Genomic DNA, 27,400 nt, shown 5'->3' with positions numbered 1-27,400 from the left:
TTTCTGGAACTTTGCATATTTATTTTAATAGATCAGGCATTTTTTGCTCATACTGACTGCTACAGCAAGCCCCTAGTGAGGGCAAAGAAGTGTAATCCACCTTTAGAGAGCATTTACTGTTTAATTACATCCCTGAGTATACTCCTGTAATGGACCTCCAAAAAGAGGTAGAGTTCATCAGCTGTTGTATTTCTCTACAGGAGCATGAAGAGATTGAGAGAATGACACTTGTATAAATATAGGTCCACTAGCAACATGGACTATTCTGCTAAATAAGCTGCTCTCAAAACATTTTTTTTGCTGAAATCGATCCTTACAGGCTAAGAATGTTCTCATTTTTGTAGACTATTTTGCCTTTGATGGCCACATATTCAATTAGCTCCTGATGGCCTCCAAACTGATAAATCAGATGTTCCCACCTGGAAAAAAAAACAAAAAAAACAAAACATTATATAAATCAACTATTTACAAGTGAACTCTATGGAGATATAAAAAGGCACAAATTGAGGCATAACAATGAGTACATCATTAAATTTTAAATGCAAGTAGTCCAAGTACCTGAATTTGACCCATAAAGCTGTAAAAGCAATAATTTCTCCTCTCAGGCTGCATTCTTGCAGCCATTGAGAAAAGCTGTGACCACTCACAGCTCACACAGTATGTCACATGGTACAAGGCTGTTGTGAATAGCCTTGTACCATGTGATCATTCACAGATTTCACTAGTAGTAAGCAATGATGTCAGAAGTGACATCTTGCTTAATATTATTCATGTGATCACCAATTGGCCAATCAGTGACCATATGATTGGGACCTCACACAGGAGGTCCCGTACAGCGATCACAAGGGAGCGCGCACAAGCAGGGAGGACATTTATAAACGCCCACCTGTCCCTGCACTGCTCCTCTCTGGCCATTTATATACATGGGCCAGACGGGAAGTCGTTCATAGGAGGAAAAAGCATAAAAGATGAACTCACTACTGGGTCTCCTTTCACTGTCCAGTTACAGGCTGTTGGCAGGGCCCAGAGAAAGTGGGTTGAATGATGCTGAGCATCAGACTGAGGACATCTAGTGGCAGATAAAAAAAACCCAAAACCCTCACCATGCCTCTTATAAAGTACGTTGGACTGTCTACTTTGCAAAAAGGGGTCATTTGGGGGATATCTGTACTGTTCTGACATTCTTGGACCTCAAGAAATTAGATTGGTATAGATCTGAATATTGATCAATCCTGAAGTACTGACGCCCATAGTTTGGTGAAAATAACCCAAATTAGGATGTATTATTTTGTAGGAAAGTTATAGAGTTCACAAAGACATGTAGTAGAATACATCTCGGAGTAAATTTATGAACAATTTGCAAACTTTTAGAACTGAAAATTTTGAAAAAACACATTTGTCTTTTTTGTTAACTTAGCAAAAAATAAAAACCCCAGCAGTGATTAAATACCACCAAACGAAAGCTCTAGTTGTGAAGAAAATGATAAAATTTTAGTTTGGGTACAATGTTTTATGACTGCACAATTGTCAAAGTGAGCGCTGAAACCTGAAAAATGGCCTGGGCAGGAAGGGGGTAAAAGTGCCTGGTATTGAAATGGTTAATCAATGATATATGTTCTTTTGGTTACACAATATCTATGGTACACCATGTACATGTACTTCCACACACTTGTTTAAAAATAATTAAAGCTTTTATACCTGAAATTCTGTTTACACAGGATTTATATACTGTCAACAGTTTCCGCAGTACTTTATTGTATTTTTTCTGCCCCCCCTTTATATTGTACAGTTCAATACAGAAAGAATAGGGAGGGGCCTGCTCATGTAGCTTACAATCTAAAAAAGGGAGGGAGAGGTGGCACAAAAGTGGTAATAGTGGCAGGGTATGATGTGATGGAGGTGACCCAAGCACAATTTTTTTTTGGTGGAGATGGGGTAGGCTTCCCTAAATAAAGGAGTTTAAGGATCACCAAAAAAAAAAAAAAAAAAAAAAAAAAAAAAAAAAAAAAAGAAGTGGACAGTAGGAGCTAATCAGACATACGGAGGTAGAGAATTCCAGAGAATGGGAGAGGTTCTGGAGAAGTCCTGAAGGCGAGCATAGGAGGAGGCAACAAGCGAGCTAGAGAGCAAGATCTCTTAGGAGGAGCAGTTTGGTGAAGTTGTAGGTCTTGTGGATGGCTTTGTATGTTTAGTTAGTATTTTGAATTTTATATCTTGGACTCGAGGAAGTCAGTGAAGGGATTGGCAGCAGTCACAGATCAGTAAGGTATATAAGCCTGGCAACAGCAATCGTAATAGACTGAAGGGGGGATAGCCCATGTACAAGTAGGTCAGTGAGAAGGGAGATGCCATAGTCAAGGCAGGATATAAACAAGGAGTTAATAAGTTGTTTTGTGGTGTCAGTTAGGAAGGGGCATATTCTGGAAATGTTGGAGGTTAACCACGCTATAGCCAAATGATGGCTACAGCGCAGTTACCCAGTTCTGGGAGGGCATCATACGACGTCCTCCCAGAACACACCCTCCCACGCGTCCCCGGGGGTGCGCGCACCCAGCGATCTCCGTGATCACTGTCCTATAGACACAGCTGATCATGTGATGTGGTAAAAGGCCAATCACAGTGGCCTTTTACCACGAGATCAGCTGTGTCCAATGACAGCAGATCACTGGGTAAATACAGTTGCTGGTTATCAGCTGCACTTTCCTCATGCTGACAGCATGAGGAAAGTAATGCTGATAACTAGCAATTGTCAGAAGATTGATCGTCACTGATGAGCAGTGCAACCCACCTGTGTCACCCAGCAGTGACATCAGTCAGTGCCACATAGCTGTGCCACCCCGTCAGTGCTGCTCTGCAGGTCCACTCACTACTAGCTGCCTATAGAAACCCACAGAGGAGCAAATACAAGACCAGTCGCCACACAAAAAATGTGTAGCAGTGATGCACAGAACACCTGTGCATCTCCATGCAAGTAAACTCGGCCCTCCAAGGGTATTCTACCCTTTAGTACGCCTCATGTGAAGATCTAAAGAAGATGCAGCCATAAGTTAATTAAAATGGTCAAATAAATCCTGTGTAAGATAATGCATATGGTAGACAGCTGAAACACACCTTGGGGCATTTAGAATAACAACATCGCCTTGTTTTCCAACCTCAAGAGAACCGTGTGTATGAGATCTTCCCAGGGAGTATGCAGCATTTATCGTAGAAGCAGCAAGGGCTTCATTCAGAGACATCCTCATATTGACACAAGCTAGGTGCATCACCATAGGCTGAAAGCAAAGAAAAAAATATATATAAAAGTAACAACATCAATCAGATTGCTACAGCAAACATAAATCAGCAGACAGAAGATATTTCTGTAAATACTCAATTACACAAGTGCTTATAATGTATTTGATTTGGTTAGAGCAGGGAAGAGTTAGACCTCTCAGGAAAATTCACCTTTTGTATTTGTTCTGGAGACCACTGTCACCAGAATAGGAGTAGAAGGGAAATCTTGTAGTGCTGGGGACAATTGTCTAAGAGGGGATATTCCCCACTATGCAGAGTTTCTCACTTCCTGTTGTATTTACAGTAAAATGATATCTCCCTTGTAGGACTACTCTGGTCAAAATCCATCTCTTTAAATTTGGGATATTTTTTGTTGTTTACTTCACTTTGCCATATTCAATAAAGATTAACAACATATCAGGAAGTATGACTTGGCCAAGACCGTGCCATGTTACGATGGAACCTATTTTATCATAGTTACCAGGGCCAGATCTAACCTGTCTGATGTGGGGGTGCAGTATAAAAATCAGGGAGGCAGAGGATGCGAGGTTAACAGGGCGGTCTATAGGGTCAGAAGTTTGTAGGGCAGAGTACAGAGACTATTAGTTTGTTTGTAGGGCAGTTTACAGCAGGTTATCAAGGCAGTGTACAGGGGTCAGCAGGGCAACATACAGGAGTCAGCAAGGAAGGGTACCAGAGTAACCAGGTTAGTGTACAGGCATTCAGTAAAGCACAAAATAGGGGTCAGCAGATGGGAGATCAGCAGGGGAGCGTACAAGAGTCAATGGGGCAGTATATAGGGGCTCAGTAGGGCACAGAATAGGGGCCAGCAAGGCAGAGGATGGGCGGTCAGCAGGAGAGCGTACAAGAGTCAGTAGGGCAGTATAGAGGGGTTCAGTAGGGCAGAAGATAGGAGTCAGCAGGGCAAAGGACAGGGGACAGAGAAAATGACAGGGTCAGCATGGTGGAGACCAGGGGTTATCAGGGCACAAGAAAGGGGGTCGACAGGGCAGAGGACAGTGGCCAAAAGGGCAGTGGACAGCAGGATGGAGGACAGGGGTCAGCAGGGCAGAGTAGAGGGTCAGCAGGGTAGAGGACAGGGGTCATAGGAGGAAAGGGTCAGAACTGCAACATAGCAACCAGCTATACACTGCAGATTGAGGCTGTTTCAGCATAAATCCTTCCCCCTAAACAAAACAAATCAGCACACTATCCAAAAGCATAAAGTCTGTCTGCAAGCCAAAATTCTCCCCAAAACAGAAATGCAAAAATCCCCCCCCTCAATCCAAACTTAGCATAAATCTCCCTCGTTCCTCCTCCTAGCACAAATCCCCCTTCAGTCCCCCCCTTTTAGCCCAAATTCCCTCACCATCTCCTAGCACAAGCCCCCCCCCCCCCCAATCCCCCATCCTAACAAAAATCTCTCTGCTAATCACCCTCCTAATACAAACCCTCAGCTAATCCCCCCCCTCCTGGATGACAAATTTCCCTAAATTCCTCATCCTAGCACAACCCCCTCTAAAGTACCCTGCCCAGCACACTTTCCATATCCCCCCCCCCCTCTCCTGGCTCAAATCCCCCTATTCCTCTCCTCCTAGCAGAAATCCCCCCCATTACCCTTTCCAGCACAAACAGCCCCTCTCATCCCAAGCACAAATGACAGTCCCCCCACCCACACCTCCCCCCTTAATTGTGTAAAATTCCCCTGTAAGATGCCCCACCTCTGGAGGTTTGGGCTGTGATGTGTCCCCCTTCTCCTGTCGGAACAGCACTGGATCGCTCCGTCCATCAGGCTGCACATAGTTTCATTACCTGCCCCCTACCCACATTTCCTGCTGCTGGGACATGGAGCAGTCCTTGGAGGAGATAGGGAATGAGTAATGAAACTGTACAGCCCAATTGATGGAGCGATCCTGTGTCAGCTATTTGGAGCAGTGCTGTGCCCTGTCACCTCCTCCTGTCAGAACAGTGCTGCTCCATATAGCATTACCCTCCCCCTATCTCCTAGCCCTATCAGGCTGTACTGATCTTGGAGTTTGTCAGTGCACTTATGGTTTAAATGGTTTTAAGAGGATTCTACACTATGGGAAGCCCTTTCATTTTATGTACGTCACCTTTGATGCCTGACAATGCATGCATTGATGGTTAATACGGCGTGGGCGGTGAACGTTGTTTGAGTGAGCCATATTGGATGCTATGGAGAAGGCTTGATTGGCTGTTAATCGCCATCTTTGAGCCAATTTTGCCACTCTAATATGGCCAAATATATCTGGCAAGCCTTTGAGCATGGAGTGGGGTGGTGCGTGTTTGAATGGATGCCATTTGGTAATCTAGCAATTGAAGATTCACATTTGCACTTTTGATTAAATGAGTCCCAATTCCAAAAAAAAAAAAATTAAAAAAAAAAAAAAAAAAGGACTTTTATCACATTTTGTACATCTTCATATACATCCCAGTGATATTGTTATGTAGTTTGAATATCACCACATTGGAGTTTTACATGGTAAAAGCTGGGATTGCAATATATATATATATATATATATATATATATATATATATATATAATTGTTAAATTCTTGTCTCAGAATTTAGTGTTAGCAGCTTGGTATAGTTTGAACCATCGCAGATTTTCTATAGTTTATTTACATATTACATACTATGCCAGCTAACACATTCCTTTACTTACTACTGGAAGAGTTTAATAAATTGACACCCAATGCGTTGTATATTCTGTTAGAATTCTACAAGTTTTTCAATTGCTTGTACAGCAATCAGTTATTGGTTGCTGGGACTATTACAACCTGGTTCCAACAAGTTTTAGACAGCTTACAACAAAATTGCACTTCAGAATCCACAAAAGTCTGAAGCACCAAGCATGTCGCATTTGTGAGCAATGGCTGTAGCATTGGTACAGTAACAACATGCAACTATCCAAACATAAGAAACCTGCACTTCAAACAATTGCCATTTCACAAGAGCACTTACCATGGAGAAGCAGTATGCATTGGGATTAAAGTCACTTCCAAGAGATACTATGACCCCAGCACTGAGCATGTCTCTAGCCCGAGGTTGTTTAAGCCTTCGAAAGGGAAAATTAGGGTTTTAATCAATATTTAGACTATGCAAAACACAAAAATACATGTTTATATTTCCTCAGCCATGGCCAAAAAATATTGGCACCCCTGCATTTGTCAGATAATGCACCACTTTGCCCAGAAAAATGTTGCAATTACAAAATGTTTGAGTTTTCAGGTTTATTTATATTGGTATGACACAAAAAAGTCGAGAAACAAAGAGGCAAAATCTGACACATTCCACGCAAAACCCCAAAAAGGGATAGGACAAAAAATTGGCACCCTCAATATTTGGTAGCACACCCCTTGGGGGGGGGGGGGGGGGGGGGGAGAAAGGGTCAATGGCTTCCTGTAACCATCTGAGTTTTACACATCCACTGGAATTTTGGACCACTCTTTCACCGACTGCTTCAGGTCTCAGATTGGAAGGAATCTTTTTCCCCAACTGCTGTTTTGAGCTCTCTCCACAGGAGCTCTATGGGATTGAGATCTGGACTCATTGATGGACAGTTCAGTACTCTCCAACGCTTTGTCTGAAACCATTTCCCAGGTGCTTTTAGACATATGCTTTGGGTCATTGTCCTGCTGTAAGACCCATGACCTCTGATGGACACCCAACTTTGACACTGGACTCTACATTGCACCCCAGAATTCTTTGGTAGTCTTCAGATTTCATAATGTCATGCACACGGTCAAGACATCCAGTGCCTGAAGCAGCAAAGCAATCCCAAAACATCAGTGAACCACCACCTTGTTTGTAGGGACTTTTTTTCTTTAAAGCCCTCATTGCTTTTTCTGAAAAATGGTAGAATGATGGGTTTTATCAAAAGGCTGTAATTTTGTTTAGTCTGTTTACAGCACATTCTCCCAAAAGGATTTTGGTTTCCTCAGGTGAGTTTTGGAAAATTCCAATCTGGCATTAGGTTTGTGTCAGCAGTGGGGTCCTCCTGGGTCTCTTACCATAGCGTCCCTCTTCATTCAGATGGCGACGTATAGTGCGAGCTGACAGCTGTGCCCTGTATCTGAAGGTCAGCTTGAATTTGTCTGGAAGTTGTTCAAATGGTGGCTAAAGAACCTCTATCAATCTTTGATCAGTTTCACTTTCATCCACGTCCAGGGAGATTAGCTACAGCGACATGTGCTGTAAAATTCTTCACAATGTTTCACACAGTGGACACAGGATCATTAAGATCTCTAGAGATGGACTTGTAACCTTGAAATTGTCCATGCTTTCCACAATTTTTTGTTCTCAAACCCTCAGACAATTCTTTGCTGCTCTTTCCCATGGTCCATGAGGCAGACAGACACAACAGAAAGGCCAAGTCAATTTTTCACCATTTTAACTGGTTGCCGGTGTGATTTCTATATTGTCAGCATCTGTTCATTGACACAGGTGAGTTTGATTACAAATTACAGGAACATTACAAACTTGGAATGCAATTTCTTACAATTTTGAGAAGGTGACAATCATTTTGTCCAATCCATTTTTGGGGTTTTGCATGGAATGTGTCAGATTTGACTGTTTCTCCACTCATACCAATACAAAAAAACATGAAAATGCCTAAAACATGTACAATAATTTTCTAGTGAAGTGGTACATTATCTGACAAAATGCATGGGTGCCAATAGTTATGGTCATGATATTACTAATAGTATGCAAAAAAAACCCAAAAAAACAAAACAAAACAAAACAAAACAAAAAAAAAAAAAAAAAAAAAAACTACCTAAGCAGTCTGTCAGATATTGACATGCACATTTAGTAAGTCTAAAAGTCCTGCTGTCTGGGGTTCATGTTGAACAATTGGAGAACAGTGTATATACTTAGACGTGGTCTACAAGCTAGCGATTTCAGGAATAGCTGTCCCATACATATACACAAAAAAAAATAATATCTTTCGGCAGAATGACATTAAAGTAAAAGCTCACTGGTAAACCGCAGTACTGTTAGCCAGACATTCAAGGGTAGAGGAGGCCTGTACTGCCACCTCTTACCTGTTCCAATTAATGCATTTTGGGAATTTCATGTTACCACAACAAATGTTAATGCACAGGTATAGCGTTGGTTGTGATGCATCTGCGGCTATTCGTTTTAATGGCACAATATCATATACTGTATATATTGTGAACCAAGATGCATTTGTTATAACGCACAGCCATGAATACTCTGCTTTAAAGAACCATGGGGGGGGGGGTTAAAAGCAGCCTTAACAGTGTGAATCCAGACACTTCTGTTTAATTTAAAAGTAATCCTGAAAAACAATTTGTTGGGAACATTTGAGGACTGGCATTGAAAGACACTTGTGCCTGTGACAATGAGCTTTTGGTCTGTTTAAATAGCTTTTGCATTTCCGTACAAGTCTATGAGAATGCAAAACCCACCTGAAGCAGGGCAGTGCAGGTTAGGAGGTGGTCAAATTCTGCAAACCCTCAGAAGCATCCTAAACTGATCTGACATTGACATTTGTCTTCTATGCTTTATTTCTGAACGTGGTGAGAGATTTGGAAGGACCTAAAAGTTCTTATATTGTATGTCTAATACATTTAACCTTTAGAGGGCTGTGGAAAATCTTCTACTAGCAGGGTTAACTATGTGTAGCAGCCAAACTGTTGACCTACCCAATACCAGTTAGCCAAAAATCATGCATCAGGTCATGTATAAAGCAACAGTTTGGCTTGATGAGGTATTGCCGATTCTAGTCAGCCTAAAATAATCCTTTAAAATTCCAGCATGTGTGATACTTAATGGCAAATTTATTGCATTCAGCAGATGTATAAAGTCAGATCTGGCACAGATAATTAGTAAACAATATATAGTACCTTAGGATGTAGGCAGTTGTTGGCAACAAAATGGCAGAACACTTGGCTGCAGCTATTGCAGTGATTCCTTCTTCACTTATTTCTTCTAGGTGACTCACGGCATGTGCTCCCAATTCTGCACCCAGCTTAAATATGGGAAATATAAAAAAAAAATAAAAAAAGTCCAACTATTGAAGATCCATGATTTACTAATAAATTCATCCAATATTCTTTTTTCACAAAGAACGCAGATTGCAAATGCTAGCCGTGACCTTTGATGTACATTTTATTTTCTGACTTTATATTGAAGTGAACTTGAAGTCAAAAAGTGAAGATTAGCTTATAGGGATCGAGAAATGTTTATGTGTACGTTTTTGATTTGGAGAGAATGTAGCAGGGTTTACTTTTAACCACTTGCCCTCCTGAGGATTTAGAACCCTTCCTGACCAGGCCATTTTTTGCGTTACAGTGCTGCGTTACTTTAACTGGCAATTGAGCGGTCATGCAACACTGCACCAAAATGAAATTCACGTCCTTTTTTCCCCCCATGAATTGAGCTCTCTTTCTGTGGTATTTAATTGCCTGTGCAATTATTTTTTGCCCTATAAAAAAAAAAAAAAAAAAAAAAAAAAAAAAAAAAAACCCACACAAACAAACAAACACCAATACGTGTAAATTACATGGTTTATATGAAAGTTATAGCGTCGGTATATATACACTGGTATTTTTACTAGTAATGGCACTGATCAGCAACTTATAGTGGGACTGCGGTGGGCATTATGACACTGGGAGGAACTGACTTGGTGTCACCGACAGCCCCAGTGATACCAATATAGTGATCAGATACCAATGGCACTGGGCAGTAAGGGGTTAACATTAGGGGCGATCAAAGGGTTAACTGTGTGCTGTTTTACATAGTGTGCTTACAGTGAAGCACGCGGACACAGCACTGCTTTGCATGGCTGTACACAGCCATCCAAAGCAGAGTGCAGAAGCTGATGGAGAACTATTTTGTTTAAACAGTTCTCCTCCCCATTGGAGATGCTCGATAATCACTGGGTGCCGGCAAGTAGTCACTGGCTGGGACCCGGTGACTGACAGCCGCAAATAGCGGCGCGGGTAGGGCAAGCGCGTACCCCCTACCCAGAATGCAAAATCACTACATACACACAAGATTTTGTGCACCCGTGCCGCCCTGTAGCAGTATATCTGCTATAGGGTGGTTGGGAAACGGTTAATTTGTGTTGTACCTCAGACAGGGAGTGAAGAGAAATCACTCTAATAGGACATAGCCAGCAAGAAAAACAAAAGTTTTGCCTTTACATGCACTTTGTGCCTAAGAAGTACCCCAAAAATGTATTGGTTGTCTTAAATTCCTCCTGAAATATAGCAGTGCACAATTTCGTAGCTGTATATATGCAGTGTGCGATGTAGCCAGTGACTACTAACATCCCAAGATTTGGAGTGAGGTTCAAGGTTATCACTGCTGAGCCCATTCAACATTTTACTGGAGAGGAAGCTTCCTTAGGACCTGCAGACAAGCAAGCTGCTATTTTATAATCTTTGGGGATGAGTGCTTTCTCCATCTCCTGCTTTTTGAATATTCCCCCATCAGTCAGCAGACTTCCAGACATCAGGGAGCAGCTCTGCCATTAAGAAGCAAGGCTCTGCCCCTACCAAGATGGTCGCCAAGGCAGGATGTGTTAGTTTGGGGAGAACTGACAACTTCCTTCCCATTTACAGAAACAGTTCTTGGACTGATCTTTTCCTTGAAAGTCAGTTATTGCAGATCAGTAGCAACAGCCCCTTACAGGCTAGGGATTTGCAGCCGCTCTGAAAGTTAGCTTAGATTATTGCAAACTACATGCAAAAGAGGTCTCCTCTCCCCTGTAGAACTGCTCCCAGTTCCACAGCCTGCAGACACTACCAGCCCTCCTGGCTGCTCTGAAGATCTCCCAGGACAAAGAAAAAAAAAAAAAAAGATTAAACATATTTTTGTCCTTTGTCAGCTTGCTACATGTAGCAGTCCCTCCTTGTAAATGCCTGGTGTGCTCTGTCCTCCGTGCTCCCAGGCCTTGATCCTGTTCATGCCATGATGCTGAATGGAGCCTCTGAGCTAGCTTTAGCCCAGCCTCCCCTAGACCTAGGGGAACCCTCCTAGGCCACAGAGTCCTCAGCACTCCATCTTCCACCAGATCACCCTGGCCAGCCTGACTCTCCCATATTTATAGGTTGGTTTAACCACTCTAACCAATCCCAGGATTGGAGGAACTGGTAGACTCAAACATGCAGATTAGGTCCACTGGTTTCTGGAGGGTTCAATGGTCCTCCAAAACCAGGTGGAGATGACAGAGTCCCAACCTGTTAAGCCATCCAGCCTCACCTGCAGTAACCAAATAAAGTGCAGCGCTACAAATATAAGAAATAGTCCACATAGAATGAAAATGTGTGGAATAAACGCCAACTAAAATTGTATTAGTCCATAAGTGACAATCTGTGCAGGTATATGGTGAATAGCAGCAATGCTCCAGTGCTGGTGCTCCAGAAAAGTGGGGTAAGAATACACACTCACCAGATGCATGATAATACACATTAAATCAATCACTGGAGGTCCCCTTTAAGAATCAGATATGAACCAGGCCAAGGATAATCCTCCCTCTGGATAGTGGTGGTGCATCAGAAACTCCCGGGTGGTAAATGATCCAGTCAGCCAGAGGTCCCTTTAAGGGATGGGTGTAGAAGCCTGTGAGACAGGAACTCCCTCCTCTGGATACTGCGGTGGATTGGGTGGGCTCTAAAACTCAATTGCTTTCATATTCCGCATAAAAAAAAAAAAAAAAAAAAAAAAAAAAAAAAAGCAGCCAGAAGGATCAGTGCACACCCACCTGCAGTAACCCAACCTAATTACAGACTCACACAGTTACCATGAATCATACACAATAAGTTTACCTACACTACCCTAGTAGCACACTTGAGGGTTAGACATTAGATTTTGAGCATGTTAAAACTATATGTAAGGGGCCCCCCCGATTGGCAGTGTGTTGGAGCCAAGCCCTGCATCTTCTTGGATAACACAGCTTCACACCTGATGGTAGTTGTAGCAATTCGCCATCTTGTGTCAAAATCCTGGCCATAGGCCCACAGCCGATATCCCTGGCCATAGGCCTTGATATTCGAGAAGGAATGTCCACACAAAATAAATTATTATTTTCCCACTGTATGGCTAGCTTCACTCAACCTATTTTTTCACTCTTCCACCACCTTTAGCCCACATACATATGGGTACATCCTTTCCCCCCCTCAACCCTTACCTTCTACTCCCTCATCTTCCCAGTTATATTTACACTTTCCCCACCCTTCCCTTTCTCAAGGTTTACGACACCACCCTCACCCCAAAAAAACAAAAAACAAAAACACCGTAACTGTTGACTTTTAGCATACAACCATATACCTATCCCTCGGCTGATTTCACTGGCAATCTTCTCTCCCTGGTGTCGGCATCTTCAGTGTGGGCACCCGGCTGTGACAGTTTTGGCTTCACAGCCGGGTGCCCACTGTGCATGAGCAAGAAGCGCTGCACTTTGTGAATGGCCCCGTAGTCTTTTGGGACCCATCACGTGTCCCAGAAGACAACAGGGAGGGAGGTTAGAAGGACAAATTCCAATCACCTAAGCTATCGCAAGTGGAAGTGGGAGCGGGTACCTGTCAAATTCAGGTACCTGCTCCACAAAAGGTGCTAATCCTCATGGGGAGCAGGGGACAAAGGGTTAAAGCAGAACTTTCCCTTTTGGGTGGAGCTCTGCTTTAATGAGTTGGGTTAGGACAATTCCAGTTCACTGGAACAGAGAAACTGGTAAAACCAATGAATTATTGAAACAGAACAGGCCCAACACAGATGTGCATTACTAAAATTAGACAAGATTATTTAGTGGTTAAACATTTAGAAAGCCATAGCCCCCAAGTGCTCTGGTATCATTAGCCTGTAGGAAGGTGCAGTCTGCTTTCTCTACTGTAGGTGGTGCTCAACTATAGCGGCATTGCAGAGGGAGAGGAAGTCAAAAAAGGCATATGGTTCCACTATAGTTTCCTGGGTCACTGAAGTAGTTTGGATACTACACCCCATGTGACTGGCAGCCATCTTGGGTCAGACAGTCTATTTAAGCCATGGTGGGTATGCTGCATACGGGTAGTGTAGGAACAGTTCACTTGTCTGTCAGTGACAGTGGATAGCAATAGGGAGAGGTTCCAGATGAGTAGGGAAAGGGTAGGATCACGCCATCCTTCCTGAAAGCCTCCCATCTGGGTAAGGACTGGCCAGGCCGCATTCTGCCCCTCAAGACAGACATTGTCAACACATCTGAGACCTGCTCTGCTGCACATCTTTGTGTCAGTTGTCTTCCCACCGGGCTTGTTGTGAAGTGCAAACTTTGATGCAAGCGGTTTTCTGCAACTGGATCCCAAGTCAGTGTTTACTACCACCACAATGCTGCACCCCCACAAGCCATTGACTGAAGCCTTTCAGTGGTGCTTTGGTAATATTATGAAACTAGCACTTTGTAATGTATTTGCTTGCACATAGTTAAATTGTCCAGTTCAATTGATTTGATACCGATATGTATGCTTTGATTGGAGGTTTACCAACTAGACTACCTTCGCTTTTGTAAAACCTTTACATTTTCAGTAAAAATCTATTGAAAGTTAATGAACCTGGCAAGGTCTCATTAGGATTCATTGCTCGTTTCTACCCACTGGTATTAGAAAGTGTGACAATGAGGTTAGGAGTAGGAATATCGAAACTCTAAAAACAAAAAATTAAAATACATTCCAGTTTACTAGTACTTCGATGAGGTTACACAAGTTTTTTCCCCAGATATATCTTTTACCTGATGATGATGCCAGTAACAAACTTCCTGTCCTAGAGATACAACTCACTGTACTGTACCTATAGAGAAAGGACATTGACAATCTATGCTGCTCCTCCGATTCAGGCTACAGATGCCTCCCTCTATTGCAATAAAGTTTAGCTTTTGGGCTTAGATATACCTTAAAGTGTTACTAAACCCACAGCAGTAAAATCAGTCTGTATATGCAGTAAAGCATGCTTGTTATACTCCCTGTGGAACCTAAGAGGTTAATACTCTGGATTGTGTAAAAAGGCTGAGATGTATATTTTATACATACAGTTTATTGCACTAGCACTTTGGAACGTACATATAATTATGCTCAATATTACATTGCACCCTCACATAAGCAGTCCGATTGGACCCGCCTGTCCATTTTTCAGGTGGACCTGATTGGATCCTCCATTCTCCTCTATGGAGGAGCGGTTGTAATCTCCAAACCAAAACTGGCTCATTAAAACAAAAAAAAAAACAAAAAACACAAAAACACAGAAGGGGATCTGTTCCCCTCCATCTTGGTGGACCATATCAGAGGGCAGTTGGGTGTAAACAGACAGCAGAGTCCATTTACATCCAACCACCCATAGAAGAGAGTGGGCTGTGTCTGCTCTGCAAAAACTGAGTGGACACATACCCGTCATGTGTCCCACTCTGCTCAGTGGGGGGGGGGGGGGGGGGGAAAATGGGAAGAATCAGCTCACAGATCCCCCTCTGAGTATAGCAGAGTCAGCCCTGTGTGTCTTCTGTTTTGTCCCAATCTCCTTTTGCTCTGTCTCTATATAGCTTCTCCAACTGCCCCCATCTCTCTTTCCTTTGCTCTATGTTCCCCTCTCTGTCCCCATCTATTTCTCATGTGTTCATCTTTTGAGGGTCCCCATGATGTACAGGTTGAGAGCTGTATGATGGGCAGCACAGTGACCAAATGGTTAGCACTTCTGCCTGGCAGTACTAGGGTCATTGGTTTGAATCCCAACCTGTCTGGAGTTTGCCTGTTCTCCTACATGGGTTTCCACCAGGTACTCCGATTTCCTCCCACACGCCAAAGACATGTTGGTAGGTTAATTGGCTTCTGTATATATTGGCCCTAGTATGTACAAGAGTTAGGGACCTTAGATTGTAAGCTCCTGGGGGCAGAGACTGATGTGAATGTACCATATATAAGTAAATCCCTGCGTAAATTGATGCTGCTATACAAAGTACATAAATAAAATAAACATTAAACACTTAAGCCTTGCCCTGCCTTCCACAGAGAATCATCCATGACATTCCAGGTCTCCCCCTGGTGTGACTCGGCTCTTCCCCAGGCTCCCCTTCATCTCACTTGCCTCGAGCTCAGCAGAGATGGAAACGAACTGCCATTGAGGTGAGGAGGAGTAGGCCTGGGAGAGCAGATGGAGGTTAGTGTGAAGGCAGCTCTGAAGTTCAGTGCCCAGGGCTGTGCTGCCTGTCACTGTCTGTGCATGGTCTGGCAGAGTATCCAGGGGTCTAGGTGGCTTAGCCCACCCCAGATCTGGCCATGGCAAGAACACTTTCTGAAGCAAGTCTATGGAGCTCCAGGTAGGGCCGCTTAGTGAAGAAGAGTATTTCTTCAGGCAGGTAAGCTGTGCTCGAGGGGAGTGGATAGGTAATGCCTTACACCCCGGTCACATTGGGTGCGACTTGGCATGCGATATCCATGCCATGTGACTTGCAAATCATATGCCAAATCACACCCTATTGTCCGCAATTAGAGCGGTCATATCGGTGCAGTTCTGACTTGGTCAGAGCCGCACTGATTTCTAAAGTAGTACATGTACTACTTTTGTTGCGATTTGCATAGACATCTGTGTCAGATGTCTTGCAAATCACAACTGAAATTGGCAGGTCACCCGATTTTGAAGTCGTGCAACTTCACTAAGTCGAACAATTTCAAAAGAAATCGGCTTTGATGTGACCGGGGGCTTAGGGAACAAACAAAATGCAGAGTTGTCATTTAATGCTAGCTTGTTTCCAGTGCACAAGTCCACACTGATGCGGAGCGGAAGTCGCACCACTTTGTGTGAACTCCACACATCACAAATCGCACCCAGTTCATGCGAACCACTGTAGGTTAACACCCCAAAATTGGTTCACAAAAATTAATTGGCTTATGTGAAAGTTATAACTTTAACAAATGGCGGTATAAGAGGTACTGGAATTTTTTTTTCTTTTTTTACTAGTAATGGCAGCGATCAGCGACTTCTAGTGGGACGGCAGGCATTCTGACACTGGGGGGAACGGACATGGTATCACTGACACCAATACAGTGATCAGATGGGGATAAAAAAAAAAAAAAAACCAAACAAAAAACCCCAGCACTGACTGTACCAATGGCACTGGGCAGGAAGTGGTTAACATGGAGCAAAGTGTTAACTGTGTGCCGTTACACAGTAAGCTCTGTGTGCACACTTCACTGTAATCACACGGTGCCCAGGGCACAAGCTGACAGGGAGGAGGAACTGTATTGTTTACATACAGATTCCTCCCCATCATAGCTATTCGGCAGTCAGCAGGTAATCACCGGCCGGGACCCGATGATTGACAGCCATGGCCACAAAACGGCGGCGTGCTCTCCCCTCCTAGAAAAGAAAAATCTCACATTTTGCACACCTGTGCCACCCTATAGCAGTATATCTGCTATAGAGCGGTCAGGAAGTAGTTAAAATAGCAGAAGAGTTCTAATCAAAACAAGGGATCAGAGAAATGTTGATAGATGTGTACCTCTGCAGAATTCATAGGGTTGAGTTCATCCCCATGAAAATTCAAATGTAGTCCAATAGCTTTCCCAGCCTGAAGGATCTTCCTTGTTGACTCGAGGTCAAACACTCCTTTTTCACAGAAGACATCAATGTTGTCCACATGAATTTCTTCATTTATAGCCATTTGCTTGAGTGCAGGGAGATGATTTTCAATTATGTCCGTGGCTGCTGTTTCAGCACTTTTTTCTCTAGAAAAATGCAAATGTGATCAATTAGCTCATTGTATACTATAATTAGTAAATGCCACTGCTAGTACCCTGCACTTCCAGGAGAATCTCCTATTCAGAACTCAGGGTTCAGGGCACCATGGATGGTCCAATATGCACATTATCAACCAGGTTTGCTGGTTGGATGCTTGCACTCATCTCACTACAGTCATAAGGAAACAATGAGGCCCAAGAGGTAGGTGGGTGCAGGGCTGGACAGTGGAGGCGGGAGGGTGCAGAGCCAGGCTCTGAAATAAGTAAGATGGTTGGTATTTGAATACTAGAGAGCCCACAAATTAAGGACACCAATTAGCAGTACTGACTTGAAGGCAACTGGAGTATGTAGTGCCAAGAGAGATTTAGCCCTGGTTCACACTGCACAGAAAGCGCTGCAAATTCTGCATTGTATCAAATTCTGCACCACTTTAGAATCTTGCACCCCGTTCACGCGAACCGCTATGGGTGTGTATGTTAAGTTGACATCCAAAAAGCGGTCCGCAAAAACGTGGTGCGATGTGCTGAATCTGATCGTATAGGTGTGAATACCCATGCGATCCGATTCTAGTGCTGGGGGAAAAAAAAAAAAAAAAAAAAAACAAGACCCTGCACCTTTTACATGGGGGGGGGGGGGGTGCAGTGCGATCAAAGCCATACAGAAATGTATAACTCCAGTAGCACTGCACAATGCCCATGCAATTTGCACAGGAACGTGGTGCGGTTCCTGTGCGAATCACATGCGAAATGTCGAACTGCATATATTTAGAACCAGGCTCTGGCAAGTTTTTTTTTTTCTCTTGTTGCTTTGAGCTTGCTCTAAGACTAAAGGAACTTCTATTTAAAAGTAGAGCGACTTTCTGAAAATCTACAGTAAAAACATAACATTAAGCATTTCTTTCCAGTCTCATTCCCGTGTGTACTGGGAATATTAGTCTTAAAATTCTTCCAACACAAATAAAATATATATTCTTACTTTGGCACTGAATGGGCACCACAGTATGTACAGGAAATGCCAATGTCCATTTCCCTGTGGGCACGCTCAATCACTCTCAGCATCTTCAGTTCTGTCTCCAGCTTCAAGCCATATCCACTTTTACACTCTACTAATGTAGTTCCTGCCCTGAGCATTCGCTGGAGGCGTTGTTTAAAGCTGCAGTAGAGATCTTCCTCTGAAGCAGCTTCTGTATGCTCCACTGTAAAATTGATTCCTCCTCCAGCCTGGTGAATGTCCATGTACGTAGCACCTGCAAGCTGAAAGCAAGTCAACAAATAAAGATGAATGGCAACAATGTCATATTATGTATTCAATTGAAAAAGTAATTCCAATTTTGTTCAGAAAAACGAGCAGGAAATCACTGTTGGGAGCATTCAATATCCTGACAGGTACATAGTTTATCCAGTTACCATATTTCCAACCTTGCAGGGAAAAAAAAACCCCACCACACTTTTGAACTAAATAATGATATTTCTATTTGATACAAAAGATAAAAAACAGCCTTACATTTAGGCATGGGTTCTCACTCATTATCCAATAGTTTTACCCCTCTGACTGTCATCCTACTCTTTCACCCCCCCCCCCCCCAGTCTGCTTTTGCTCCATCTCATCTCTAGTCTAATGCCAGTTTTGTAACCATTGCAGTATAAACATTTTCCCCTCAGATTGTTTCTTTTAACATTCTACTAAAACTTTGTGAAGTAGTACTGCTTGGACCTTGAAGAAGGGGACATACACCAAAAGCTTGTCCTGAAATTTGTATGTTAGAAACAATGCCTACAGGAAAATGCATACAGGCGTACCTCGGTTTATGAATTTAATGCATTCTGCAAGACTTTTCAGATTGCGAAAAAGTTGTAAACCGAATACCCATAGGAATGCATTGAAAACGAATTAATCTGTTCGAGGTTAGAAAGAAAAAAAAAAAAAAATGTCTTCTGTTCAAAACTCTTTATAAAGTGCACTTTAACTGCCTCCTGCCCACCATATAGTAATATAACAGACGCAAGGTGGTTCTCTCGTTCTAGGAAGACATCATATGACGTCCTCCCATTCTAACTGTGCACGCGCGGCTCCCGGATCCACGGAAAGAGCTGAAGATGTCAGCTCAGTCATGTGATCAGCTGTGTCTGATCACATGTAAAACTGGGAAATGACGGTTATCGGCATTTCTCTCCCCACAAGCTGTCATGCTGACTGCTCAGGAGAGGAGAGCCGGTAATCGGCATTCCTCGGAGGGGACATGTACACAGATCATCAGAGAACTGATGATCAGTGTGCCCTGATGATCTGTGCAGCCCCACCTGCCTGTGCCTATCAGTGCCACCTCATTAGCGCACATCAGTGAAGGAGAAAAATCACTTCATTACAAAATCTAACAAACTAAGAAAAAAACGTTTTTTCTTTCAAAATTCAGTGGTTTTTGGTTTAACAAAAAAACAGAGGTGTTTAAATACCACCAAAATAAAGCTGAGTCACAAAAAAAAAGAAAAAAGAAAAAAGATAAAAATTTCATATGGGTACAGTGTTGCATGACCGCACAATTGTCAAAGCTGAAAATTGGCCTGGGCAGGAAGGGGGTATAAGTGCCCTGTAGGCTAGTGGTTAAAGGCATAAATACTGTACAGGGACAGGATTAAAAATTAAATTTGTAAATGCATTGAAAACCACTTAATCCATTCAAAGGTCAGAAGAAAATTTAAACACTATTTTTTTTAGTCAGGTAAATAGGATACATTGTATGTAAATATTATATTTTCCTATATAGATATAAAACTAACTTACTTTCATTGCGAACTCATGTACTCTGTCACCAGCCCACACAGGATGAGTATGTGCATCCACAAATCCTGAAAAGCAAGGTGCAATCAAAACATGATTTTCATTTGTATATCAAAAATGTAGTCAGTCCTGCTTAAAATGTAAACTATGGGGTCATTCAGGGCTGTGCTGGGGGAGGGGGATAGGTTGGCAGCCACACAGCACCACTGGTTGTGGTTGCTATGATGCTAGAAGCCAACTGCACCATAGCAACCAACGCAGCGCAGCCAGGGGGGCTGAACATTTACACAAGCAATGAGGATGGAGTGTCCAGTGCTGTTCCCCACTGCACCTCCATGAATGTCCTTTGAGGCAGATGACTCAATTGGCCCCAGGGACGTCATGTCCCTGGCTCCATTTATAAAGCCAATGTATTGGAAAGAAAAGCACTTTCATGGATTACATCACAGGATTCTCTCCTTAAATTACAAATTGTGTGACAAACCGTGTAATCAATGAAAGCTTTTCTCATTGTTGGAGAAAGGAGGAGAGGGCATGTCTTTACTGCAACACACACACACACACACACACACATACACACACACACACACACACACGGGGGGGGGAAGAAGACAGGGCAGCCCTGTAGTAAACATTTCTACAGAATTTAGCAGCCTGCACATTGTGGGATTTACTTCATTACAGGCAAGCAATAGAACTAAAGCTGTCAAGAAATAAAATGCTTTTCAGTTAAACTTCAGATTTAAAGCAGTATTAAACCCAAAATTAAAGCATTACTTTGCAACTTGCCAATTCTTAAATGAAAAGAGCCTAAACAAAATGCAGCAATCTCATCTGGTGATCCATCCAGTAAGTCTGTTTTTCAAAAGAATATGCTGTCCAGCAGAATGCGTTATATGGATGAGATAAACCATTTAACACTACCAGCGTTGTGTACAGTGATTGGCTTTTATTTATAGAAAAGCTTTATCCCAAAAGGAAAATGGTTTGCTGTAACTGCTTATAAAGTATTAGGCACCTTTCAGACGGGGTGGATCTGTCAATGTGATCCTCCTGCTCAGCGGGAGATCTCCCTGCGGATCCCTGCTGAGAAGGCATATGATGGGTCTGTCCGCTCTGCTGCTGCAGAGTGGACACAGACACTGCCTGCTGTTTTCAAATGGGACAGTTGGATGGAAATGGACCACCTGTGTTTCCACCAGATTGTCATCCAGTCCACTTGATGGATGGGGAATGGATTCCCATTCATCCATTTTTGGCATATCGGATCGGATGCTGACAGGTGTCAGTGGACTATTGTCTGCTGACACCTGCTGGTCCATAAAAGTATAATCGATGGACTGCCTGAAAAACGGACAGGCGGACCCAGTCTGTCTGCTCGTGTGAAAGGGGCCCCTTAGCTGAAACTTGGCTTCAATTTATTAGTGTATCTATTGCATGTGTGCTGGTACCAGGGGCGGACTGACCATTTGGAAACTTGGGCACTGCCCCGGGTCAGTAGGGGGCCCCATGAGATGCCCCTGGTACCTTTTTTATAGGCTTTTGATTTTGGGCAAGGACACAGGGGCCCCATGATCCCCTATTGCCCATGGCCTTAATGAGTTGTCACTCCGACCCTGGCTGGTACTAACATGGTCCTCCCCCCCGACTGACAAATCTGCTGTACAAAGCAGTCCCTGTGCTCATACATCCAGAATGTAGCACTCATACAGAAGGTGCGTTACTGGCCAGATCCCCAGGGGGAACAGAGGGAAAAAAGTCTAAGACAAGAAAACGGATGCGGCCACCACATCGAATGATTGTAAGCTGCAATATAGAACATCCCTGGTTTTCTTTTTAATACATCTTTACTGAGAAGTATAGTTTATACTTTTTTCAGATTTACTTTTGTCATATAACCACTTACCTGGCAGAACACATTTTCCAGAACAATCAATGACTGTCTCAAATTCTGCTTGAGAAAATTGGCTACGTATTGTCTGTGTGGATCCTACAGCCTTTATGAATCCATCACTGCAAATCACATTGACAAATTGTTACACGGTGACTTTTGGACTGGTATCTTCCATAGGTGTATACATTCACATTACAGGTGTACATACATTCACATGGTGTACACATGAAAGAAAATTATTTACCCAGAATATAAAAACACATAGAAAATGAACTACATGGGGGGGTATGGAAATAGCGCACAGTGTTGTGTGAAAGAAATATTAACCACTTCAGTTCCGAGCAATTTTACCCTTTTCCTGCCAAGGCCAATTTTCAATGACATGGTCATGCAACTCTACCCAACCCAAAATTTTTATCATTTTGTTGACAAAACTAGAGACTCTTTTGGTGGTATTTAATCACCACTAGGTTTTTTTTAAACGGAAAAAAAGACCAAAAATTTAAAAAAAAAAAAATTGTTATAAAATTGAGAATTGTTCATAAATTTAGGCAAAAATGTATACCGCTCCATTTGTGTGACAATAACCCAAATCAGTGTATATTATTTAGACTGTAGGAAAGCTATAGCATTCACAAAGTATGGTTTATATCTGAAAATCACTGAATCCTGATGTACTGACGGCCTCTCAGTTTTTGAGGCCCAAAAATGTCAGTACAGTACAGATATCCCCCAAATTACCCCTTTTTGGAAAGTAGACAGTCTGCAGTATTTAGTAAGAGGCATGGCAAGTTTTTTTTTTTTTTTTTAACTTATTTTAGAAAATAAAGATTGTTTTTTTTTTTTAATATACTGTCATCAGTGCAGTACCATCATATAAGTGGCGTGACAGTGATCTGGGACACTGCCTGGTGACCGTATGGAAATTTTTTTTTTTTTTTTAATTTCACATTTTGTACAATTTCTTTTTACAACACTGTGACCAGAGTAATATGTTACCATAGTAACAATGCACTACTCTGGGTAAGTGTTTTTTTTTTTTTTTTTTTTTTTTTTTTTTAAGACACACACTATAATTGTCTATAGCAGTGAATGTCACTTGTATAAGCAAGCATTTAACTGAATGAAATCAATTCAGTTTTATTTTATGATCTGCTGTGATTGGCCACAGCTAAATCACGAGACAGATGGGCTGTGATTGGCCCAGTTTGTACCATGTGATCACTAACCAATTGCAGCTAGCAACACAATTGTAAATAATGGAAGGCATGCAAGGAAGCCATCCATTGGTTACAATTGTCATATGACCTGCTGTGATTGGTCACATGGTACTGGCAATGAGGCCGGTACACAGATCTGTCATTGGCTGTTTCTGAGGGACACAGCCAGTGACAGATCTCGCCACAGTGTGGCCCCCATGGGAGTGTTTGAGGCGGCGATCCGGGAGGACATCAAATTACATGCACCCAGATCGACAAAAGTCTCGCTCATCTGTCATTTTGCTATTGCCAGGTAGAAACTGGTGAATATGTAATTTCAGACAAATTTCCTATGGGATCCAAGTCCACATTCACACTTTGGAGTTATGAATTGTGAGCAGAATCGCTACAATTCTGCCCACAATTCCAAATTGTACTGCCAAGGTTGCAAAACATGTGTGTTTGGGTGTCATTAATTCTTAATGGCACCTGAAACGTGGTGTGATTTTGCTGTGACTGGCCAAAGCTACTGCTCCGTTTTGGACTACAAGCTTTGCGCGATGTGTTTTGCTGCATGGTTATTTCAAATGACAAATGGTACTGCCTTTGAGGTACCATTAAGAATGAATGGCACCCAAACATGCGTAGTGCGTTTTGCCACAATTGCAATGCGATTTCTAACTGCAGGCAGAATCATTGATTTTGCTAGCAATTCAAAATCGTGAAGTGTGAATGTGGCCTTAGTTCCCTTCATGAAATTTTGCCTTCCCCTGGTAAAAAGTAGTTCTGCAGTAATATAACACCCTGTGGACTAGTTCCCACACAATTGTTGGTTTCTGAAAAGCGATCCATGTTTGGATTGCTCTTCAGGGAGCATTTGAGTGGTAGGGAGGAGGCATTTTATTGCCTACACTGCCTGCTTTAACCCATTGAACCCCGCACTAGCGCATCACAATCACAAGCATTGCACATGGTTGCAGGGTGCTTGCAGACCAGTCGCTTTCACTTTCACATTTGTAGGCGCTATGGCTGCTGAAAGTGACAGGGGGAAGAATTCCTTCACAAAGCAAAGCATCATGGCCTCAACATGTGCACACCCCCATGCTGCAGCTTCTGCAGCTAAAGTAGGTAGCAGTAAAATTTTACTGCCCCTCAGTCACTAGTGTTTATGAGCCCTTAGCCAGTCTTGAATATGCATGTTTACAGCTTACTAGTATAATATGGATATTTTTGCAAAATTACATTGGCCTAGCTTGGACCAAATGTAGGTTTGAATGTGTCATACCTGGCTGATCCCAGTGGAAGCTGGAAATCCCTGTAGTAGGCACTACAGTAACTGCCATTGGCTTCTGGGTCCTGTGCCAGCTTCAGGTTCCAGTGCCTAATGGCAGTTCTTCTGTGAACACAGGAGGTTGCTTGTGCAGGACAGGCACCATTTAGGGAACCCTTTGCATTTTCTCAATGATTGCAAAGCATTCTCAGATTGGATGAGGTGGAGATGGTGATGTCACTGCCCCTTCTCTCCGTAACAGTGCCTACTACAGTGATTTCAGATTCTACAGAGATTGGCCAGAAATGGCACAGGCATGGTTACATTGGTCCGGCTCTGCAAAAATAGTCATACCTGGAATTCAGTTTAATTAATTTCTTCCCACCGGCCGTATGCATATATGCAGCCTCGCGGCAAATGGGCTTTACCACCTCGAGGCAGCATATATACATCCCAAATGTAAATATTTCTCTGCATGCCCAGCACAGTTACCGATGGGAACTGGAACACTCCCGATGCATACTGCCAATCACGGTGATAACATGATTGGCATGCCTGCCTCCCGGCATTCAGAACTTCTTAAAAGGCTGGGAGGAGGTAAAACAAAAAACAAAACAAAACAAAAACAAAAACAAATGCAGAATATAATTCACCAATTTCTTCTATTTTTCTGTTGACTATAACTATGCTTGATGAATGGATTTGGAGTTTTCCAAGACAAGACTATATACTGAAACTGGTTTAAAACTGACTTTACCAGAAATAGATTTTAGGCATACTAAAGAATGCCAACATATCAAAAACAGCTCAAGTAACTTAGTGCTTCCTGAAGCCCAAAATGGCAGCACGGCATACAACGTTGTGTAAAGTATTTATTTCAGGTACTTACATAGCGACATCAATTTACATACATATTGTACATTCACATCAGTCCCTGCCCTCAAGGGGCATACAATCCAAAGTCCCCAACATATTTCATACATACTAGGGCCAATTTAGACAGGATCCAGTTAATCTACCAGCATGTCTTTTGGAGTGTGGGAGGAAACCTGTGTACCCGGAGGAAACGCATGCAGGCAAAGGGAGAACATGCAAACTCCAGGCAGGTGGTGCTGTGGCTGGGATTTGAACCAACAACCCCCAGGCGGAAGTGCTAACCAATGAGCTTCCCAAAAGTAGTGGAGATATAGATTTTTTGTTGTAACTGGTGGTCTGGATTTCAAGGGAAGACTGGTTGTTCCCACATAATCATTTGTTAAATATAGCACAGCCCAAGCTGTACCATTTGTGCCCTTATTCAAAACTTCCCAGTTTACTTAAGCAGGCCATACATGGGTTGAATTCTGAATAACTTTTAAATCAAAAACATTGTTCGTTCTGTAATCCAATGGTGCCACCAATGATTTCAAAAATCAGTCGTATTTCACAAATTTTCCAGCATGCCCGATAAACAAAATGGGGAGGAACCATGAAAATCGGCTGGTGCCATTGCCCCACTAACTAATAGAGCGAAAATCAATTATTTTTAAGTTGGATTTTTGAAACAAAAACAAAAAAACACCCATTCAAAAAAAATCGACCCACATATGGCCAGCCTTACAAATTATTTTTTGTATCACCTGCCCTTCCCTATTGAATTGTAAGCTCTCACTAGCAAGGCCTACCTGATCCCCTTTTATATTGTAAAGCACTGTGAAAACTGTTGGCGCTATATAAAGCCAGTATAATAATTATAACAAATACACTATAGCCAGATACTTTTTCACTACAACCAAATGCACAAAAGTATCCATGTGTGGGAATTTTTTTTTATATTTAAAATATCCTTGTGTTAGGATATTCTAGAATTTACATAGGCCTTTATATCTGGTTTCAGAAAGTTTAAAAAAAAAAAAAAAGCACACCAACTTACTTGCCAATCACCAGGCTGGCCTTCTCCTCTACTGCCAAATGCTGCATTCCCTCCTGGAGCAGGAATTGTTCTTCATTCTTGCAAACAAGGACCATCTGCTCTGCATTTTCCAACAAAAGCCTAAATTTGCAGGACATTTTATTACCCGTAAGCTCACAATGTGCTTCCTCCTGAAACATCAGTCTATGTTACACTGACACTGCCCACAGCAGAGGATATATGTATTGCACAAAGGCTACACAGATCAGAGGCAACAAGGTGCAGCTGGGTTTTGTATCCTCCCATGTGTTAGTATTCGTAGAGCTGAAACATGTCAAAAGTGCCTGTTCAAGGCTCACTGCTCTCTACTTTTAGTGCTTACGTTGTTTTTGGCAAAGTCCTATGTTTTATAGTGCAGGTATCTGAGTAGGTGATGTGTAACTCTATGTAAATATTTGCCTTAATTTTGACATTACTTTGAAATAGTTAGAATGGTGCGCCCTCTGCTGCAAAATATATGGGTTCTCAATTCAAAATGGTATGGTTGTCTCCAGCACAGGAGTCAAAGGGATATTTTACAACGGGGAAACCTGATTTGGAGATACTTGTCAAAGGTGGAATTTCTGAGAATAAAGTTGGCTAATACAGTAGTAGAATTTCATTCAAAAATGTTTACGTTCAGTATGCTTGCTTGGTTTTCTTTTTTGTTTACAAACGATTTTATTTGTTTTTATGAAATAGGCTGCAAAGACAACATTACAGCATCAAGTAACATATAAAACAGAAACAAGGCACATCTGTAAGATACATTCCAAAAAGGTACAATCATGTGCTTGCTTGGTTTTCTAATCATTAGTGGGGTCAAATGGACATTTGTTTTCAACCTCTGTGATAAGAAAATTTGAATTAGCAAGATGGAAAATCTTTCTCTAAGGCCTCTTTCTCAGGGTCGTTCCGTATGTCCATTTACAGATGAAAAACGAACACCCATGTATTTCAGTGGACTAGCGGATGTAAACGGATGATCATCTGTTGACATCCGTTGTACTGTCACCCTTCTGTTGTAAAGCGCTGAGCAAACTGTTGTATATAAATCCTGTATAATAATAATATAATAATATTATATAATAGTATTATATAATAATAATATAATAATAAACCCTATTTTTCTTTCGTTAAAAAAAAACGGATGTAAACGGACAAAAACGGATGTAAACAGATGACAAACAGATGTAAACAGATGAAAAACAGATGTGAACTGATGAAAAACTGATGTGAACTGATCTGTTTTTTCTTGGAAAAATTTGACTGAACTGATGAAATAAACGGAACGCCCATGTGAAAGG

The 27,400-nt window shown here is 42.2% G+C and overlaps 1 protein-coding gene across 1 annotated transcript; it reads right to left on the bottom strand.

The window, feature by feature from the left end:
• On the bottom strand, positions 1-26,416 carry AMDHD1 (amidohydrolase domain containing 1). Its single transcript, XM_089674131.1, has 9 exons — positions 26,076-26,416; positions 21,707-21,813; positions 19,804-19,868; positions 17,998-18,275; positions 16,784-17,009; positions 9,165-9,289; positions 6,259-6,352; positions 3,112-3,272; positions 1-419 (listed from the first exon to the last, which is right to left on the bottom strand). The coding sequence occupies exons 1-9, from the start codon at positions 26,252-26,254 to the stop codon at positions 314-316; spliced, it is 1,341 nt and encodes a 446-aa protein (XP_089530257.1). The 5' UTR covers positions 26,255-26,416; the 3' UTR covers positions 1-313.
• Between the last annotated feature and the right edge of the window lie 984 nt (positions 26,417-27,400).

The sequence above is a fragment of the Staurois parvus genome, unplaced genomic scaffold (genome assembly GCF_062004578.1).
Source record: "Staurois parvus isolate SC_StPar_1 unplaced genomic scaffold, SC_StPar_1.0 ptg000147l, whole genome shotgun sequence".
NCBI lineage: Eukaryota > Metazoa > Chordata > Amphibia > Anura > Ranidae > Staurois > Staurois parvus.
The sequence above is the reverse complement of the archived record's forward strand: the minus strand, read 5'-3'. Positions and strand labels throughout refer to the sequence as shown.